The sequence below is a fragment of the Rhincodon typus genome, chromosome 15 (assembly GCF_021869965.1).
Source record: "Rhincodon typus isolate 14 chromosome 15, sRhiTyp1.1, whole genome shotgun sequence".
NCBI classification, from domain to species: domain Eukaryota; kingdom Metazoa; phylum Chordata; class Chondrichthyes; order Orectolobiformes; family Rhincodontidae; genus Rhincodon; species Rhincodon typus.
In genome coordinates, this window is record NC_063346.1 from 34257911 (window position 1) to 34280845 (window position 22935).

At 38.1% G+C, this 22935-nt stretch overlaps 1 protein-coding gene across 1 annotated transcript in view; it reads right to left on the reverse strand.

Moving 5' to 3' along the window:
- Nucleotides 1-5606: 5606 nt before the first annotated feature.
- Nucleotides 5607-22935, reverse strand: part of vps35 (VPS35 retromer complex component) — a 159204-nt gene continuing 141875 nt past the window's right edge. Inside the window, exons 8-14 of the mRNA XM_048605981.1 lie at nt 21893-21906; nt 19656-19831; nt 15968-16090; nt 11848-12027; nt 11310-11549; nt 10449-10592; nt 5607-8832 (exon numbers count right to left, since the gene is read on the reverse strand). Of these exons, the coding sequence (XP_048461938.1) occupies nt 8653-8832; nt 10449-10592; nt 11310-11549; nt 11848-12027; nt 15968-16090; nt 19656-19831; nt 21893-21906 (1057 nt within the window). The 3' untranslated portion in view covers nt 5607-8652. The remainder of the gene's footprint in view (nt 8833-10448; nt 10593-11309; nt 11550-11847; nt 12028-15967; nt 16091-19655; nt 19832-21892; nt 21907-22935) is intronic.

A 22935-nucleotide genomic window follows, 5' to 3' on the forward strand; every position in this document is an offset into this window, starting at 1 on the left:
AAAAGGCCTTAGCTATTCTCCTTATCCAAGTCCGTCATGATTTTATAAACCTCTATAAGGTCACCCCTCAGCCTCTTGATGTTCAGGGAAAAAAATCCTAGCCTCTTCAGCCTTTCCCTGTAGCTCAAACTCTCTAATTCTGGCAACACCATTGTCAATCTCTTCTGAACCCTTTCAAGTTTACTAAATTCTGGGCATTGAGGCAAGATTCTCACTAAGGAGTGGCAATTTGCCTATTGAGGGGAATTATTGCTTGTTAAAGACCTTATTAAGTGCACATTTTGCCTCATCAATATGGAGCTTCCTATGCTATCACCCGCCACAAGCTGAGAACTGTTGACATGGAAGACAGAGCAGGTACCTAGTGCCTTCAACTTGCCAAAAAGGTAATATTCAGCCCAGGGAGTTCCAAGCAGGCCAACTGCCTGAAAACTCCAATCAGAAATAATTGAATAGGACACTGGTTCTATTTTGTTAGTTTTTGAAACTGGGACCATGATTATGAGACACAGCTAGGATGCAAGATGAACAAAGATAGTATAAACAAAGGAGAGTTTGTGGCAGCAAACTACCTCAACCAACCTTAGCCTATGCTACACTCTGGCAGAGTTGTCAGATACCACGAGGTGCCGTCAGTGGGAATATTACAATCTAAGGTGATTCTTCACTGCAGTTCTGAGGGAAAATATTATTATTGGAGGTGTTGTCTTTTGGATGAGACATTAAACCAAGGAACCATTTTCCAATGAGATGGACAAAGCAAGATTGCTTTGAAATATTTGAAGAACTGGAGAGTGCCTGGCTAATATTCATCCCTCAACCAACATCATAGAAAAAAAAAACTACCTGATCATGATTCTCAGTGCTCTGAGAGATCTTGCAGTGTGAAGATTAGCTGTGTTTCTCTACAATACTCTCAAAAAAAAACACAATTGGCCACAAAACAATTTGGAGATTGAGAAAAGCTCTATATAAATGAAAGACCTTTCTGTCCCTGTCCAAGTAAAAGTCCACTGCAGGAAGACGATGTTCAGTCTTTGAGGACCTGCTGTTCAATTGCAGCAATTGAATTTTTCATTTAAGTGAATTATTTTTCCAGAACACATCAGACATAGGTCCAGCTTTTCAAAATTGATGTTAATTAAAATGCCTCCACAATGAAAAAAATGGAACAATGAAAAGGTCATCAGATAGTAATGACTATTTCCCTCCTTAATCTGTATAATTTATACTTTCAAGGACCATTATAACTACACTTTCACCAATTTCCACAGGGAAACTAATTTTGAGGAAGGCAACAGAAATCAAATAAAACCGCAACGCATTTATCCACCTCCACATCTCCATGATTCAAATCTCATGAATAAAAAGAAGCTAATTAATTAACCAGGTGTTGATATGATTCACTGTCAGAATCTTAAATACAATTACTCATTTTTGTTGGACTAATGAATATTCATCAATGTATTCACAGTCTAATTACAAAAAGCTACTTTGGAGATTGCACCGACGTCAACTCTCATATGCTTTTCACTGCCATGTGTTATTTGGTAATTTGGTTGACTGCTGTATAGAATTGCATGAATATTTATAATTTAGATGTGGAAAAGGTTAAAGTTTAATCTTTCAATTCTATATAGGTTTTATTATCTGACTAAGCATTTTATAGTCAAACTTTCAAAAAAATGTTCAACAAAAAAAACATGACTTGTCAGCACAGGCTTGAGAAGAGCTATTCATGGATCCCAGGATAGTATAATACGGCAATGGTTGCAGATCCGATACACAAGAAGCTCAACACCATTTAGAACAAAGAAGCCTGCTTGATTAGCATCCTAACATATTCAACCTTCATTCCTTCCACCTCCAACAGTGGCAGCAGAATGTACCTTCTACACGAATCACTGCAACAACTCTGAGGTTGAGACACCACCACTGAAACCCACAATTTCAACTCGAGAAGAAAAGGCCAACAGCTACAAGCCACGCCATCTGACTTGTAATTACGTTGCAGTTTCTCCACTGTCACTAGGTCAAATTCTAGAATACACTCTCTTGTAGGTGTACTTGAATCATAGATTGCAGCAGTTTGAGGAAGCAGCTCATAACAATCTTAAGGGCAATTAGAAATAGGTAGTGATGTGCACATCCTAGGAATAAATAGAAAAATTCCTACTCAGCTGGATGGCAGAGAGATATTAGGGGAACTGGCATGATGAACTAACAAAGGCTGCAAACACAGGTCAAGGGTGAAGAGGAATAATTTTCATTTGTTACAATCATATCAAAATCACAGTTAACAACCCACAAGAGCTTTTTTGATGATTGGCAGGTAAAAAGTCACCATTATCCAACCAGACCACAGAGCTGCTCTCTCATTAGAAACACACAGCTGGTGGTGGTTTAACTTGAGGGTCACCATGCCTCCAGCAAGGGGAGAGGTCGGGAAGGAAAGTCGTTCATGGTAACCTCAGCCAGTGCAGGAATTGAGCCCAAGCTGTTGGTGTAACTATACAATGCAAACCAGCTGTGCAGCCAACTGAGTTAACCAACATTTGTGGCAGGAGAGGATGGTTGATTGGCGCTATGGAGATATTCTCAGAATAAATTCTCAATCTCAGAATAAAGGGGTGCCAATTTAAGACTGAGAAAAGAAGGCATTTCATCTGAGGGTTGAGTTCCTCCAGAACTCATTGCAGAGAGCTAAGAGGGCTGAGTCCTTATATATGTTGAAAGCAGAGCTAGATCGATTCTTGATCAGTAGGATAACCAGGATTTTGGGAAAAGGACAAGACCATGGACGTGAGGAATGTTGCATCAGCCATGATCCTATTGATTGGCAAAGCAGGCTTGAGGGCAGAACAGCCTTCTCCTTTTCCTATTTCTTATGGTTTTGCAAGTTTCAGTAATGGAATACTGAGAAAGTGGGGCATGAAGTTTGGAGGAAACACATTCAAGGACTTTAGAGGGAAGAGAAATTGGGGACGGCCCAACTGTTTGCAAGGCTGGAGGGGTAAAGAATTGAAGGAAAAATGAGCAGAACCCGGAGGACAGAGAACTACTAATATCATCTAATGTGGCTTGTTAGGAAGTGAAGTTGTGTACCTGAATATTTAATAGGGTTCACAGAGCAGGAGGTAGATCTCGTAGACAAGATGATCTCAGAGACCGTGTGGGAAGGTGGGAAACTAGAAACCAAGTTCAAGACATTGAGGGGTAAGGAAATTCAGCCTCCTGGGTTGCGGGGAATGATGTAATGGTCATTTACTATAGTCGTTGGCAAGGGTGACCCTTCCACTCTCAGGGTGAGTCCGTAGGTGGCTGTACAGACCAATGCAGCTTCCACAGACTCTACCACACTTGGGGCAAAAGGTGGTCGTGGGAAGGAGGGGGTGGGGTTTTGGTGTGGCGGCACACTCCTTTTGCTGTATTTGTCCAGCTTCCGCTTTTTCCTGACAGCAAGTCTTAAAGCACTCGACCCCTTCCCGGACGCTCCTCCTGTATTTTAGATGGCCTTGGGCCAGGGGTTGCAGGCATCGGTAGGAATTCCACACTATGCCTGTGAGGCCACAAGGATATTACTGAAGAGTTTCCTCTGTCCACCTGGGACATGCCTCTTGTTTCGGAGCTGGGAGTGGAGCACCTGTTTGGGGAGTCTCGTGTCAGTCACGCATACAACATGCCCAGTCCATCACAGCCGATCAAGGGTGGTCAGTGATTTGAAAACCACCAAAAAGGGAGGAGAGGGATCCTGTTTATGGAGGAGTTATTCTAACAGTCCCACTCATGAGGCAGCTGTTTTGATGAGGTAGGAAATGGCTACTTCAGTTAAGCTGAAGCTTCAGTTTGGGAAAATTCAGATGCAACCCCAGTTCCAGATCTGGGAATTCACACTCTGGATCTAGCCTATACAACATCAGATTGTCAGGAGTCAAGTATGTCCCAGTTACAGTTAGCCAACTCAATGTGGAATTTTCAACCCTGGGATCAGAGATAGCAAATAAAAATTTTAAAATAGGCTTAAACAAGAGGGTAAATCAAATTGTGAAAATAACTTTGTTTTTCAGGGTCTAGGTAGTGCTGCTATAGACTAATGTTATTTGCACGTAATCTTCAGATTTATAAATACAGTTCTCCTGCATGCATTGTGTGCAATTTTTAAAACTTAAACTCCCAGAAGTGGAACTTGCAATCAATTTTATGTCCACTCTAATTAATAAATGTTTAAGATTTTCACCTCAAGTGTTTATGTTGCATACATTGGCTTACTGAAGTGACATCTTCTTAACGGTTAATGATTCTTAATCACCATTTATGTGCTGAATGTTTGTACAATGTTGTACAAAAGTCACCTTGCTTATTAGCCTATTTTTGCAATAGAGGTTTGACATGGATCTAAAAGTTAGACTTCATTATGAAGTCCGAGTAACCTTTGCGTCACCTAAATCTTGACGTAATTCAAACAGTATTTGCTACATCATCTAACTCTGCACACATGCAATAAAATATACTAGCTCTTCCCCCTGCAGAAGGTGTTTACAGCAATGGCTGTGTAGAGGCTAGTCAATTATTTTGAACATCAACTTACCAGCATAAGAAATCAGGCATATGTCAATTTAAATATTGTTTAGGAAATTAAGTGTGTTGTGACTTTGAATAGATAAGACATTATTGACAAATTTTAATTTTGCACCCAAGACAGAATCCAAATAACCCATGTCAACACAAATACAGGAGAGTATTGTCAAGGGATGCAGTCACATTGCAGTTCGAGAAAATGAGAAGGAAGTGCTGAATACTGAAAAAAAGAGAAATTCTTAAGAGGCAATATTGAAAATTTTAATCTCTTGCTGCAAGGCACTTAGTCAAAACAATTATAACTTGTTTCCAAGCTATGGAAGAAAGAGCCCTAAATACTATGGCACTTGAAGCTACACTTCCTGGGCAGAAATCCCAATTATTCAAATATAGTCAGATTGTTAAATTTGCTTCTGAGGTGTTAAAACCCTTTCAAGATGTGATGACCAACTACTAAGGTTAGATGCATGGAAATAAAGAGCACCCTAAATGGGCAGACAGGGAGCATGGATGATAATTGGACATCAGTACCAGTTCTGCTCATCTCACTCTTCATGTCAGTCCCTGTAGCCATCTTCCTGGTGTCTTTCATTCATATTTGGTCTTAATCTCAGCTTTAAAATTTCCAATACAGGTTTTCTTACTGAGTTGATAAAGTATACTGATCAACCAAGTAAGTAAACATAATCTGTCTACCATAATCGCTATAACATTAATTCTCACTTCTTTAATTGCAAGCACTATTCTGCCAACTGGCATCCAACCACACTTTAGGCAGAGTATTGTAAGATATTCAGCATGCATTCCTTCAATTTTTTTTTGGAAGTTCCATTTCCCAGCACCTTAAAAGGTGTTGACGCATCTTTCATGTGTTGAAGCCTCATGCATCTTTCCTGCGTTCCAATTTCATATTAGTTTCCTCTTGCCCTATGCCATCAAGAGTAGCTTTGTTCAAAACATCTCCATTAGCAAAATTTCATTGATAATGAACTGTTTTGAAAAGCATAAAGTACAATGAACACTCCATACTTGGTCAAGCATTTTAATAGGTTTCTTGTTGAATACATTGACCATAATACTCCAGTTAATTTACAAAGGAATTATAAAGCTTACAAGTATGTTACAGTGATTTCAAAAAGTATATTTCATTTCTCAAATGGGGAAATGAATACATGCTTGGTTGCAAGGATACATGTGTACAAATACATCATAAACCTCTGAATACAGCAAACACCACCCTTTTATCAACTTAGCAGCTCAAGATTTTACATGAAGTACGTGATGTGCCTACTTTTAGGAATAGTCTTTACAACTACTATAGAATTCAAAATTACTGCTACACCTACAGCATAATGAGGAGTAAGCATTCTAGAGAAGCAATATCAATATCTAAAATAAACAATGCAACAGTTTTCACAGATTAAGGAAAATGACTGACAAATGTAAAACAATTAGGGCATAAGATACACTGCTTTCAGTGAATTAACGTTGGACAGTTCTCATCATCCTGCTAATCAAGACTTCTCTACCTTTAAAATGTGCAAGAAGTCTCTCACCTAGCTCACCTGCTTGACTGATGTAGAGTACAATGCAGATTCTAAAAGTGTGCCATTTGTAGACAGTGTCAGACAATTAGAAAGCTTTAAACAAAAAAGTTCTTCGGGTCAAACCTATGAATTGCTTTGATTTGAGAAGCTAGCTTCCAATTTTACAAATGGTTCTCAATGAGCAACTTGAGTGGGCAATGGGAAAAAAATACACCTTCAGAGAAAAAGATAGGTACAAAATACTAAACAATACATGTTGTAAATCCACGGTGTAGAAACTGGTCAATTCACCACTTGTCCTAGAAAGGTTGATTTAACACAGTGGGGTATATTATAAGTTGTTTTTTGTAATCTCAAGCTACAAAACTTTTTCCTTTAGTGGTATGCCGCTTGCTATTTTGTCAAAATAATTATGACAAAGCAGAACTTCCTTCTCTTTTAGGTGGCAAACAGAGATTAGAATAGCCAGCAAATTGCTGGGTTATGAACTGTCACACAGGAGGTGCATTAAACAGATTTACTGGAATTAATTGACACTATGTAAAATGGCTGCAATAAAAAAAAATCACAAACAGCCTCACATCTGTTAGTATAATGCATAATTTGGAAGACAACCTTTATAATTTGACAATCTGTACAAAAACTGGACTTGTTACAAATGGATTAACACTTTTTCCAATCAATCCTTCAGAATGGAGAAGGATAAGATTCACATAGCTCTCAGCTAATGCAAAGTTCAACTGCATTTTCTTCCAGGAGGATGCTCAAGAAACATATGGAAACGAGTTTCTATTCAGCTGCATGCATATTTAAAGTTAGTCAAAACAGCAGCTATATTGTCAATATTATGCCACATTAATGTTTTCCAATTACATGTTAATGAAAAGGGTGCACTTTATGGTACTTCCCTTCCCTATTTTCTCAACTATTCTAGAGAGTAAACAGCTTTAGAAGTTATGGTTAAATTAGTCTGGTCATCTTCCAGTAACCCACCCAAGTGTGCAATGATCGTGTGCGAGCATCCATGGTGAACATTTAAGTTATCTGACCACAGAAACATCAAATTCCTTGCATTCAAGTCCAAAAAGATGCACTACCAGCAGAGATAATAGATAGTTACTTAAATCAGGACACACTGGTAATTTTCATTTCCCTAATCTTGGATGCCTCAGTTGACAGCAGAATTTTAACAACTGGTCATGTAGGGAAGTAACCGAACAAACCATTAATATTCTTGATCTGTACACTTACACACTGGGAAGAATTTGCAGAATTTTGGGATTATGGACCAGTTAATTAGCTTTTACAATATTCTGTGCATGACAAAATAAACCAAACTTGAAAATTTGCAAGTAGAAAGTTCAGTGTGAACTTGCATGTTCTTAAATTTTAATACTACTTTAAAATTAACTTGGTTTCTTGGATAATAAAAAGCTGTGAAAGGTTCACCAAATTCTGTTTTAGATATCATACATATTGTGTCCAGTAAAAAGTAGAGGCAAAATACTTGCACTGTTCTTTATTAACTCAGTAAGACAAACTTCAGCGAATTTTGCAAGTAAAAGATCAATTTAAGTTAATTTAATGCCAGTTTCAGAACTTTGTCCTGAGCTCCAGTACACTAATCTCAATTGGCTAATTTGTTACAAAACATATTGTAATATGTGAAAAGTAGGTAAAATGTTACAAATCTTTTAACAGCATATCCAATGAGGGTTAATTTTTATCATTCTAGCTTAGTGTGGTACAGTTATAGATTTCTGGATTCCTAAGAGAATTAGAGTCCAATTAACAATATAGAAAGTTTGCTTCTAACATACTAAATACAAATTTGAAACTGGTAACCTTTGCATGTTAACTGTGCCCATGTAATTTCTAGCTTTATAATTAACTGAAATTTGTCAATTATAAAATCAGATGGTTATAGCATATGAGGTAATTGGACCTGTTAGCCTACTCCTATATGATCCAATCTGCATACTCACTTCCTTGAAACAATTACTGTTCTATCCAACAGGATATTTTGTAACTTCCATCTTCAAAAGAAAAGATTTCATGAGCAAATACTCAGCTGAAATAAACTACTGGCTTTTAAATTAATTGACTCTCAAACAAAATGTGGTGAACTGCTAGAGGTTTGCTGAAACAGCTAACTTTCAAGCATCAGATATAGGGATTTTACATTAGACTGCAAGACAATTTAGTTTATAAAACAGATTAGTGTGGTCACTTTTGGCTCAAATTGAAATGTGTACATAAAGGTAAATACAAGGTCATGTTGTGGAAGATAAAACAATCTCTTAAATGACATTAAGATTTTTAATTTCACTGGCTTAAATCAAAGGAAAGTCTTCCTTGAAAGTAGTACTGGTCAATAGATAGAATATTCTATGTATAATACATTTCAATGGCATTCCTATTGTCTTGGCATGTCTAAAAGGCACATTCTATAACCATCTACTACAGAAAAGGAGATGTAATAGGGATTTTGTTTTCTGGAATCTTTATAAACTTGTGTGGTGCTGAGCTACAAGACAAGACCTTCATAAATTGGTCCATCAGCTTCAGGTGATTCTCTCCTCAGACGCAGGTGCTCCAGTGTGTTGTGAAAGTGTTTGTTAATTTGCTCAGTTTCTTCACTGGATTCCAAGTTTGGGAGATCTTCCCTTATTTTTTGAATAAGCTGATTTAAAACTTGAATAGTCACCTGCATACAAAAGTTTAAGGGAAAGTTTGTAATATTTACATTAACTTTGAAAGCATTTTCCCCCTTTAATGCTGCACATTCAAATATGTCTAACTGAGATTACAGCCACATTCAGAAAGGAGCATCATGCAAACAACTGGATGATATCACCAAGGCAACTGGTAAATAAGTGGAAAGAAGCATGGTTTGATTCAAGATTGCATAGAGAAAAAATGTACAGTAATAGAAACCATTGTTAGGGATGCTCTGACTATGGTTACATAGTTCAGAACAAGGCAACCTGACTGAATTGGAGGATAATGTTAAATTCAGCTGTGTTAACAGTTGTGCAGAGGTCAAAAAAGTCAAAAAATGCAGCAATGTCTTACTGGACTTGAGGTGTTTTAATGTTTAGGTGGGGCAGAAATTAATGCATCAAATTCAAACTGTACTGTTCACATGAAATTCAAAAGATCTTCTCAAAATCATTCTGATCCTTGTCTTTCATCTCGCACAATCTTCATGGTGTTCATTTTCAATACATTCATCAAGTATATTTTTAAATGCTAAAAATGCCATGTATACAACTTGTTTCGTTGTCAAATCTCAAAAGGGTTGAGATTGGGGGAACTAGTACAAGAAATAGAAGATTAACAATGGTGACTGAAGATTGCATTGAAAAGGGTTGATGGGAGGAAAAAGCAGTGTCTCAAAACATAGGTCTCCCATGCGTAGCAGACTTGAAACACCTAACTCAGGCATCCGTCATTCAAGTAGGAATCAAAAAACATGACTATCCAGAAATGATGCGAACACTGAAAGTGGTGGTGCTGATGGTGATGGTGGTAATCACAACTAACATGATCGTGTGGATTTCAGGTGAGTTTACTGGATGGGGATCCCAAACAGGAATCGTGACTATTGTCCGCTGAAAAATGTGAAGTAACCAAAACCAATTGTTAACCATGTACGCCGCACCTCCATATTGTCCTGACTAGAAAGGAACATGCAACAGGTTTGTCTGCATGTCATAAAAAAAGTTAATAAGTATTGCTGTGTAAAACAATTTGAACCGAAAGAGAGGTCTTCTATGACTGGACAAAAAAAACCTTTTGCTCCCTAATAACATCTTGGGGAGATTTACACCAACCGGTTTTATTTTCACAGCTTATGACTTTTGCCCATCTATTTTCTTCACTGTGTCAACACACTTTAAAAAAACGCAAAGCCTGGTCATTAAACCCATTCACTGTTTTTAGATAAATATTTATGTAGCAAACTTTACTGCTCACTCTACCTTCTCCATGAGAACTATTCAGATCTGAAGGAAGTCAAATTCTTTTAATGATTTCTACTCAAAACATTAGTGTAATTTCTATTTTCAATGCTGAAGGGCCTGTGAGAGAACTCTCCAGCAAATGTAGTCCAAAATATGCAAAGCTGTGTCTCATTAGGATAGACGCTATCAATTGAGCACAGACCTTTAAAAGCAGTACTCACTTAGCCCACTTGACTTATAAGCGGAGAAGTTATCCATTTTAAAAAAGCCTACACATGCGAGCAGATTTTTAGTAAAGTGTGCTAAAAAAGGACAACTGTCAAAGTAAATAATGTAATAATCACTAGTTGAAGCTTACCGCCTCATTTTCTTTTTCATAAAAGTATATGTATCGATTAAGAATTTCAGTGAAGAGCTGTACTTGTAGCGATGGATCCATGCACTGATTGGCTATTTTCAAAGCCTTTTTAAGGCATTCCATCACTCTCTTGCCGTCGTGAATCTTTGAGGAGAAAATGGAAATTAAACAATTCAATGTGTTCAATTAAGCATCCAAAAACACAAAAGAAATAGCTCAATATATGATCACAGTGCCAGCAATTGTGTCCTTGGGTTATCCCAAGAACAATATACATGCAGCACTTTGTAATTAGAATATTTATTCGAAGAACAATTTCCTAATATTTCCAAGGTAGAGGTTTTAGGAAGTTACATTGTTAAGCCTACATCCATGTCACAAATTTAATCACCGAATACCAGTAAAGTACACAACATATTCTGGACATAGTGAAATACAAGTTTACTGATATGTAGGGCCCAAAATCAAAAATTTCTTAAATGCAGCTCCGGTTTTATGCACCACAGTATTACAATTGCATCTTGAAAAGATCAAAGTGGTGAACAACAATATTTTAAGTCGGCATTCCAATGCAACTTGAAAGTTCAAATTGTTGCATCGTATGGAGACATTGAGGGCAAAACTTCTAAGCCTTCTGAATATGCAGTCAAACTGAATACTCCTTCACTATTTAGATATTACTTATTTTGTAGAAAATAAATCCGGTATTTAATGCAATAATCTAAATGTTGAAAAGTGAAGTAAGTCTTATCAATATTTACAATTTTACAGCAAGCTCTTACAAAAGTTAATAAACACAAACATAAAAAGGCCTGATTACATTTAAGTAGTTTATTGATGGCTAAACATTTAAGTTCTTACCTCCTCTCCATTCTTATCAGTATTCCGCCCAGACCAAAATAAATGAGCACAGATGCTAACAGCACGACACTGATCTGGCTTCTTAAGCAACTTTGAAGCAGCCAGTGCACACTGTGTCCTCAAAGGCTCGTGGTTCTCTTCACTGAAGCATTTCATGCGCTCAAATGTCCCAATTATCAATGTAATTGCTGCTAGCTGCGCCTTGGAATCACTGATTTCATCTTCATACAGAGAGAATGCCTGGAAAATATGTTTCAGTAAAGTGTCATAATCACAAGACTTGGTACGACAGATTCAGAAAGCAGGCTTCAGTATAAAATTACACAACAATTGTGGCAAAAGTTGTTTGCTACAATTGTAACACGCTAATGCAGGAATTTATTTTGCTGGGAATTCTGAGACATGCAGGAGGAAAAGTCAAGTATTAATGACTCATTTTATAATAAAACAGTAACCAAAAAGTTTAGATCTTACTGCCAGAATTTCTTCCATTTGAACACCTTAAAAATTCCTGCCACACAAAAATGTTAATTCTTACCTGTGACATAAACTCATAAGCCACAGTTTCATGGTTCTCAAATCCAATATCCCCAGCTGCAAGTGCTCCCTGCAGAAACAGACGGAGAGGCAACTCTGCAAGTTCTGCTTTAATTAGGGCACTTATAGTCTGGTGGGCAAAAGAAAATATCTTCTGGCATTTCTTTTCCCATTTTTCATCCTAGAAGATGGAATAAACAAAGAGCTCAAGTTAAGAGGAACTTTGCAGCTAGTTTTTTTAAAAAGTTTGGTGACTCAACACAGGTCACAGCAATAAAATGTTTGGCATAAACTGCAATTAAACTGGCATTATTAAATCAATCTAATTTTACTCAATGGATTCAGATGAGTTGACTCCATAAATTCTCAGTATCAATTTGACCAATTTTGGAGAAAGAACTGATATTGCTTCAAAGAAGAGATACAAATCTTTAATTTGCTTTTATTTTCATCCCAAAATGATTTCTTAGAAGAAAGGAAACAAGGCAGAGAAGTTTCAGGAATTCCAAAGAATAGCACACATACAGGTGAAATCAACACTACAATGGTCAGAAGCATATAGAAAAAGTCAGAAACAAAACAAGAGAGTGTTTTGGGTGGAGGATCAGGTGCAGAGTGGAAAAGATTCAGCAGGTAGGTTGTGTTGAGTCCTTGTTGAGAGGTAAACCAGTTCTTTGAGGAATCTGAAGACAAGGACTTAAATAGTTCAGGGATGGTGATCCAATTCAGTGACAAGGCGGAGCGACATGGCTGACAAGCCAGAATGCATGCAGCATTTTAAACATCAAGATTTTATAGAGTATGAAGGACTAAAGGCTGGCAAGGAAAACAATCAAGTAATTAAGCCAGAAGTGTAAAGTGCAGCTATTGCGATTTCTGGAGCAAAAGAATTGAGAAAGGGATAGAAACTTATACATTATCAGTGAGATGGAGAAAATGTGATCTGAAACCAAGTTCCCAGTTGAATAGAATATGATGGAGGCCTCTGGTTGAGATGGAGGCAGATACCAGAAAAATCACTGAAAAATTTACTATTCAAGATGCAACTGGGACCAAATCTTATAAATGTAGATATACCCGTCAAACACTGGCTGAATTCATCGTAATTGCATCAGGTTACATTCCAAAGTAAGAAACAACTGTGTATTCATACTGCATCAACCTGTGTAAAATAACTGGTGTCAAAGCAAAGCAATGTGTGAACTATAAATTAGTCAAAGTATTTACCAGTGCAAGTCAGATCGCTAATCAACTTATAATGAACATGAATTCAGATCATGGAATCAGGTGAAATGCTTTGGCATGAATATTTAGAGTACCACTCAAATTCATTAATCACGTGAAACATGAAACAGTAAAGGGAGCTGGACAAATACAGGTCAGACAGCACAGGAGCAGAAAGTGAAAGTTTCAGGCCAAAACCCTTTGTCAGGGCAGTCTTGATGCTGTATGACTTGCTGCGTTTGTCCAGCTTCATGTTTATTGAATCACTAACAGTCCCCATTAACAACTATTCACCCTCCCAGCCTGATAGCTTACAACTCCTTTGTCTGTCCAACTGTCTCTCTCTCTTTGGGCTCTATCCTATCGTTTACTCCGTACCCCACCCAACTCCTATTTTCTGCATATAAACTGACATTTTCCCAGCCACCATCAGTTCTGAGGAAGGGTCACCGGACCTGAAACCTTAACTGTTTTTCCCTTCAGATGCTGCCAGACCTGCTGAGCTTTTCCAGCAACTTTCTTTTTGTCCATGTTTATTGACTCTGGCTTCCAGCAACTGCAGTCCTTACTGTCTTCTGAAACAGTAAAGCCTTTGATATGGTTCCACATGGTAGACTAATTAGTAAAGTTAGATTACATGGGATTCAGGGGGAGCTTGCCAATTGGATACAAAATTAGCTTGACAGTAAAAGACAGAGGGTGGTGAAGGGTTTTTTTTTTTGACTGGAGGCCTGTGATGAGTGGCTTTCCACAGGGATCGGTACTGGATCCACTTCTGTCTGTCATTTACATAAACAACTTGGATGAGAATGTAGGAGACATGGTTACTAAGTTTGCAGATAATACCAAAACAGTGAACAGTGAAAAAAGGTTATCTAAGATTTCAAAGAAATCTTGATCAATCAGTTCAATGGAGTCTGGACTGGCAGATGGAGTTTAATTTGGATAAATGCAAGGTATTGCATTTTGGTAAAACAAACAAGGGTAGGACTTATACAATTAATGGTAGGGCCCTAGGTAGTGTTGTAGGACAGAGAGACTTAGGGGTTCAAGTATATACTTTGTGATATGCATCACAGGTAGAGAGGGTGGTTAAGGCGGCATTTAGCATGCTTGCCTTCATTGCTCAGACTCGAGTATAGGAATTGGGATGTCATGTTGAGGTTGTACAGGACGTTGAAGCAGCCACTTTTGCAAACATTTTGTGCCATTCTCATCACCCTGCTATAGGAAGGATATTTTTAAAGTGGAGAGGGTGCAGAAAAGACTTACCAGGATGTTGCTGGGAATGGAGAGTTTGAGTTAGGAGAGGCTGAACACAGAAGGTTGAGGGGTGACCTTATAGATGTTTATAAGGTCAGAAGGGGCATAGATAAGGTGAATAGAAAAGGTCTTTGGCCTAGGGTGAGGGAGCTAAACGAACTGCCAGAGGAAGTGGTAGATGAAGGTACAGTTACAACATTTAAAAGACATTTGGACAGGTACACGAATTGGAAAGGTTCAAAGGGATATGGCCAAACACAGGTAAATGGGACAAGTTTAGTTTGGGAAACTTGGTCATGGATGAGTTGGACCAAAGGGTCTGTTGCCATGCTGTATGACTCCATGATTATATTACTCACGACCAACATTAAAAAGTAAAATTAATTTCAATGCGCATCTTGAAGTTGAATGTTTTATAATAGAAATATAAACAAGCTTAAACTCAGCTACTTACACACAAACATTTTTACAAAACAATATTTTTAAGGTAGATTGATCCTTAACTTTCAGCAGATCAGGGAGAAGTTCTATTAGGTGTTCACCTTAGTTGAACACCACTTGTGGATGGGTTGCACAAAGATAAAGCAATTCTTGCAATAAAATTCTCTATTTGTACTCAAAGTCACTGGCAACACTACACAGAATGAAAGCCCACTTACAGAAAGGATAATAACGCTAAATGCAGGCCACTAAATAAAACAAATTTAAATTGCAACTCAACAGTAAATATCAAGTCCCGTTCACAATTTTTAACTTCATTTTTGCAATGGAAATTGTGCAACGATTTTATAGCTTATTTTGTCTCATCTAACACAACCATCTTTGCTGCCATTGGTGAAGGTGGTCATTACAGCAAGTTAACTAAAAAGGTAGGAAATACTAATGCTATACAGTGAAGAAATTTGAGTGACAAACTCTTCAATGCAGATACAGAGAAAACACTCAACCTATTACACCTGTGCCAGATTTTTGGATTGCTTTAGGAATAATCAGGGACCTGTAAACAAGAACTACAAAGTCTCCCATGTTTCTCTATACTTCTCCTTTCTCATTAAGAAGAAAATAACCACATTTAGTATCATCTGCAATTACTAACCTCTTTTTCCCCCTGTGGTATTCTAAATTGATGATCTCTCATCACAAACTCTCAACTAGAAAGGTTTTGATAGATAATCTAGAACACCTTTTATAATTACAACATTATTAAACTTCCTTTTATCTTCTCTACTCCAGTGAAGATAGTCTCTCCTCACTAACTGTGGTTTGCTATTCCTACCACTATCCAAGTAAATCTACACAAAATGCTATGGTCTTTTTTTATTAAAAACTATTGGGGCCATTTTTACAATTTTGAGATTGTATTCCAAGTCTAAGCACTCAAATATGCATTGATTAACCAGACCTCCCACCCCAACTCAATTAATATTGCTTGAAATGATTTAATTTTTTTTATCATAAGCACCTAGACCTTCAACTTTTAAATCAAAGTGACCAAGGTGGTATATATTCTGGACCTGATGGCCACAAAGAGAATAATATCAATTTGAGTTCTGATAATCCAACAGTAGAAAAGATCCATTCTTCTCGTTAATAATTTTAAAAAAAAAAACACTTATTAAAAGCTTCCAGCTCACCACTTTTGAATTTTCTTTGTAGCAGAAGGCCAGCTGGTAGGCAGAAAAAACCAATGGTGGCAAAGTGAAACGAATCCTTTGATTCCCGCCAGCACCAAAATGTTTTCTGGCAGTGTTTAAGATCTGTTTAAAGAAAGATGACATGAAACAAAAAAAAAAATCACTTTAAAAAATACACTTTCATTTCAAACAAAGATATACGACACTTCCTTTGTAGAGTATATTTAATCTGAAGCCATATATCAAGTTTACACATAAAATTGGGAATGGTAGCAAATTTCCATCAATTTTTGATGGCAAGAGCTTTAGTAGTGACTAAATAGAGTAGAAATACCTCTTTTTAAATTTTAAAATTTAGGCCAAATGAGATCCAATAATCAGATATAATTAAATTTAAACACACAAGTACTTCTATTAGCATAAATCCGTTTTGACATACAAGAAGTGTCCCTTCCATTTCCATAGCAGTCCTTACGAAAAAGCACTTTTTAAAAAGACATGCATCAATGTTCAATGTTATATATTCAAGCTTCCATTCTTCCTTCGATCAGGAAATTGGAGGACTGGGACAATTTGCTGCAAACATGTAACATTTATAGCACATCCATGCCCTCACTATAGTGCAGACATTCCAGGATATTACGACAAATGGCATGCCACAACATACATTATGCCAGAACTTGCAAGGACTTCTACAGTCCCCCACTGAAACTTTTTTTTTTTAAAAACACAATCTAAGGATCTAATTACCACAGCTCCATCCTACAACAAAACTGTGCTCTCTGAATTAATGGCGCCATGACTGCCACAGAGATACTGAGAGAATTACAGAATGGCACTGATGGCTTGTTGCAACAACAGTCATTTTGTTTATATTAAGAAACAACTGTTACCATCCGAAGGGTCTAGGCCCGAAACATCAGCTTTCCTGCTCCTATGATGCTGCTTGGCCTGCTGTGTTCATCTAGCTCTACACCTTGTTATCTCTGTTACCATCCTAAATTGCTTTATGCAGTTTACAGTAACCAGCACACACATTTCTGGAAAGTGTAATCTGCCAGTTTTAAATTGTAAATTACTATCCAATGTGTGGGTTTTTTTTTGCAGTTCAGATATTAACCCTCTGCAATGCAAATATAAAACTTATTGATGTCAATGTACACATTTACATCTTGTTAAAATCCAAGCAGTAAATCAAGAACAATATTGAGAACACAGTCTGCCAGTCAACTGAAGTTAAGAAACAAAACACTACAGCTGCTGGAAATCAGAAAACAAAACATAAATGCTGTACCATAAAAATCGGTCAGGCAGCATCTGTGGGGATGAACAGAATTAACATTTAAGTAGGTGACCAGAACTCCAGCTTGGATGAAAGGTCACTGGTCTGGAATGTGTCTCTTCACAATTACCTGATTTGATCAGTATTTTTAGCATTTTTTTGTACATTGAAGACTAAGAGACTCTGGTTTCTTTGTAGAAACTCAACGCGAAGGTGATAGTCACTGTTCCAACTAATAAACTAACTAGACAGACTTGAATTAAAATAACCCTCCGGACAGATCAGCTCCTTCTAATTTGAGTTTGCAGTCTTTTCTCCCCATCTAGTCAACCTTTCAAACATATTTCAAAATTTTCCATGCCACAGCAGATACTGATCATTTTGATTATTGCCTTCTCTGCTCTTGAAGATTGTGTCATATTCTAATTAACTTCACTAACAAATTAAGGCTCACATTTGCACCGATGAAATGGAAATAAAACTGCTTCACTGACAGCATTCATTACTAATATTAATATTGGCTCCTACTCAGCATCTACCAAATTGAATCTTAAACTGCTTTAAATAGTTCTCACTGTAACAGCATTAGTCAAGTTACTTTTCACACTACAAATGTAGACAGACAGACAGACAGACAGACAGACAGACAGTCTTCAGCAGTGTAAAGAAGATACCCTCAAGAAAACCAGAGGGAATGCTGTGCTTTAAGGACATCTTCAGATATGCTATCTTAATTTCGAATGTAAATTGTCACAGCTTTCAACAAGTAAAGAAGTTATACCATCAGCTGCAGGATTTTTAGCCTTGCACTGAATTTTATTTATTGAGTGACCTGTTATGATCAAGAAGGAACTTTGTACTTCTGTTACTTAAGCAGTATGAGCTTTGATACTGTGGACTGACTGAAATAAGCAAATAGGTAACGATCAGTTACTCTCAAATTCAATAACTGACCAGATTCAAAATTCAAATTAGCAGGATTTTGTTGTTTCTTTAAAACAAATCATTAACTTGAAGAGGCCAATTATTTGCAGCATTTATCAAAAAATGTCACTATGAATAATTTTATGGAGTGCAACCTTGTTATCTTGGTAGTGCTAACATAAATTCCTCAAGCTTAGTTCAGCAGAATTAATGGACTATGTCTCAACATTTCACATTTAGAACAATATATACTTCGAATTGGTTTAAACTGTAAAACAATCAAATAGGTCAGATAAAGCGATTTACTTAGAGCTTAAATTCACCCGTTGTGTTACATGTTACACTGCCTCGTCAGTCCACTACATCTACTTCATGTCAAAACTTGACATATTTCTCAAAACAAAGAGATATTACACATGGCTCAGATTCAATACAGAAGAAAATATGGAAGGGAAAGAACTACAAACATCTAATAACACACCGAATTTTCCATCCTTTAAATTGATGGGGATAAATAGATGTTTTGGCAACAGATAAGCAATTTCCCTTTCCACTGCAACCACATTTCCCTTTGGACTCCACTCAAGAGACTCAACGCCAAGGCAGTAAAGACAAAATTTTACCTTAATGATTTGCCAGAAGACAAAATAATTAGACATAACGTACTCACCCTCATATTTTTGTATGTATTTTCCATTTTACCAATGTGCAAGCCTTGCACATTAAAACCACATTTATGCAGTACAAGCATTCAAGACTAGGTTTTGATCAAGCACTGGTTTTGAACAATCACCATCCTAGGAATATGGGAGCTGAGGGGAACTGGCTCAAGATGCTTTTGTATACTATTATCAGCTGGCTTCAGACAGCACTGGGTGCTCTTCCAAAAAAAAAAAGCATTCCATTATTCAGCTATGGACGGGCTTTGGTTCAGGCAGTCCAACAGGCAGAAGCAATTTGCTTTAATTTTGTTCCAAAGCTAGATATTTCACAATTCTGTAAACTGTCAAGTTTAGGCACACAAGTTTTCATAATCCCATTTGGGATTTCCCTTGGTGAAATCTTGCTCTAATTTTACATAACCAAGTGACTATTGGAAAGTTTTTAAACAAACACTGAGAAGTTGCACTATAGCATTATCTTTATTCTTATGAATATTAACTCAGTTCAGGATTTCCAAGTTCTAAATGACAATTCCATAACATGGATATGATCAAAATCTCCAAACTACCTAGTTACACCAGGACAGTGAATCTCATAGCTCATCAACCAAATACTAGTATCAAAATTCGTTTGTCAGAACTCGGAATTCCTGACAAAGAAAAAAAGTCATGGTAAGAACATCAAAAAGGGGCACTTATTTTGAGAGGTAAATGGAAGGAAAATATTTGCCATAAATGCCTCAAAACCAAAAGCAGGCAAAATCTTTTCATTTATTTACAAAAGGAAAGAATAAGACCTAAAGCCATCAAGTTAACATACCAGATACTGTTGGTCAGGATCTTCAGATTGAAATAAATGAATAAATCTACCAACAAGACTTTGCTCTTCAGCAAAATCTTCTGGGTCAGGATCTTCTGCTGGCTGATCTGGTTGATCCTGAATCAATGTCGACACCAGGTTCAGTATTGCATCAACCTGTATAAGGAAAATGGCATCTATGAAAACAGAACAACTCTACAACTTTACACAAAGTCTCAATTAATATGCAAAACCACCACTGGCCAAAAACACTCAATTCTGCAAGTACTCAGATGAAACAACATCTGCATAGTGAAATAACTTGATCAATCTGAAACATTAGCTCAGTCTTTCCATCCATAGATGCTGAGACACCTGTTGAGTATCTCCAGCATCCACATTATTTTCTTGGCTAGATGATCCAATGCATCACTGAGAAACATCATTTTGCCTTCTCTGAAAAACACAGCGTGGCCCTTCAGATACTGAAACAGTCTATGCCTAAATGCAGCAAGACATGGGCAATATCCAGCTTTGAGGTGAAAAAATAGCAAGTAACATTCATATCACACAAGCGTCAGGCAACTACCATCTTCAACAAGAGAGAGTATACACATTGCTCCCTGATATTCAGGCACCATTGCTGAATCCTCTGAGGGTTACTATTGACTACAAACTGAACTAGACAAGTAGCTACAGAATTTACATGACAACAGCAGAGTCTAGAAATCCTGTAGTAACTCACCTCCTGACTCCCTAAAGCCTGTCCATTGTCAAGTCAGGAGTGCGATGGAATACTCCCACTTGCCTGGATGACTACAGCTCCAACAAAACAAAATGCTTGACACCAAAAAGAAAGCAGCCCATTTCATGGGCACCACATTCACAAAGGTACCTCTCAAAAGGTTAAGTTGTAAGCTAACAGCCCACGGTGTTGCAGGGTGTATATCAGCATGAATAGAGAATTGGGAGGAAACAGTGTGGGGAATAAGGGGTTCTTCTCCAGGCTGGCGATCTGTGACCAATGGGGTTCAATCAGGATCAGTGCTGGGATTGCAACTGTTTACAATATATTAATGACTTGGAGAAAGGAAGCGAGTGTAATGTAACCAAATTTGCACACAACAAAAAGGTGAAAAGGCTGGTTGTAAGAGGGATATAAACACATTGATAGGTTAAGTGGGCAAAAAGTTGGCAAATGGAGAAATGTGAAGATGTTCATTTCAGAAGATAACAAGAAGAACAGAGCATTGTTTAAATGAAGAAAAAACAAAAAACCTGGAAAAGGAACTGACATGTGCATGAAACACAAAGCTAGCACACAGGTGCAGCAGGGAATCGATAAGGCTAATGGAATGATGGCTCTTATTTCAAGGGGATAGAGTATAAGAGTAGGGAAATTTTACTGCAACTGGATCAACCCATTGTCCTATTGAACGCTAAACTTATCGCAGGCTTGATGAGTTGAACGGTCTACTCCTGTTTCTATTTCTTATGGTCTTCACTCCCTTCAGTTCCACAGTAGCAGTGGCGTGCACCGTCTACAAGATGTACCGACAAAATTAATCAAGGCTCTTTTAGACAGCATCTTCCAAACCCACGATAAAGACAGGGTAGACAAGAAAAGCAGATACATGGGAACACCATGATGTGCAAGCTCCCCTCCAAGCTACTCACTCATCATCCCAACTTTTAAATATATCACTGTTCCTTCAGGGCCATTTGGCCATAAAATTGTACTTTTTTTTAAAATTCATTGAATCCCTACAGTGTGGAAACAGGCCCTTCGGCCCAACAAGTCCACAATGACCCTCTGAGCATCCTACCCAGACCCACCCTGCTATAACCCAACTAATCTACTCAGCCCTGAATACTATGGGCAATTTAGCATGGCCAATCCACCTAGCCTGCACATCTTTGGAATGTAGGATGAAACTGGAGCAACCGGAGGAAACCCACATAGACACGGGGAGAATGCGCAAACTCTACAGACAGTCGCCCGAGGGTGGAATCGAACCTGGGTCCCTAGCGCTGTGAAGCAGCAGTGCTAACTACTGATCCTCTGTGCCACCCCTAATACTGAAACTTTTTTTTCCACAATCTTAGGTTAAGAGGCATAACTGAGTAAATAAGTTTCTTTTAATGCACTATTCAAATATTTATTGCTTTATCAAATCTATAAGATTTAGAATTTATATACAGCTTTACAGAACACAATGATAACTCTCAAAACAATAAATACCTATGAACACCGCAACCTTCCAGAGGGAACCTTTTAATCAAAATTATCAAAATTTAGAGTGAAGGAAATTCTGAAAGTTTCGGGGGGGTGGGGAGTGCATTTGCAGTTGATCATGTTAAATCATTACGTGTTAGCCTTTCAAAGCAAAAACAGTGCATAGAAACAATAAAGGAAGTAATGGATAATCTCATGTAAATTAAATTCTCCAGCCCTTTGACACTTCTTTACATATTTTTCCTCCACTTAAAATGCACCCCCACCAGCTCCCAAAGAGGTGAGAAATTCTTTGCTATGCAAATTAATTTGGAAAGAAAGCTAACTCCCTTGGAGGAGATAGTAGGAACTGCAGATGCTGGAGAATCCGTGACAACAAGGTGCAGGACTGGATGAACACAGCAGGCCAAGCAGCATCACAGGAGCAGAAAGGCTGACGTTTCGGGCCTAGACCCTTCATCAGAAAAGGGGGAGGGGAAGGGGGTTCTGAAATAAATAGGGAAAAAGAGTGGGAGGCGGATAGAAGATGGATAGAGGAGAGGAAACAAACAGGTCGAAGAGGCGGGGATGGAGCCAGTAAAGGTGAGTGTAGGTGGGGAGTTAGGGAGGGGATAGGTCAGTCCAGGGAGGACGGACAGGTCAAGGGGGCGGGATGAGGTTAGTCGGTAGGAGATGGGGGTGCGGCTTGAGGTAGGAGGAAGAACAGTTTAGGGAGGCGGGGATGAGCTGGACTGGTTTTGGGATGCGGTAGAGGGAGGGGAGATTTTGAAGCTTGTGAAATCCACATTGATACCATTGGGCTGCAGGGTTCCCAAGCGGAATATGAGTTGCTGTTCCTGCAACCTTTGGCTGGCATCGTTGTGACACTGCAGGAGGCCCAGGATGGACATGTCGTCTGAGGAATGGGAGGGGGAGTTGAAATGGTTCGCGACTGGGAGGTGCAGTTGTTTATTGCGAACCGAGCGTAGGTGTTCTGCAAAGCGGTCCCCGAGCCTCCGCTTGGTTTCCCCGATGTAGCGGAAGCCACACCGGGTACAGCGGATGCAGTATACCACATTGGCAGAT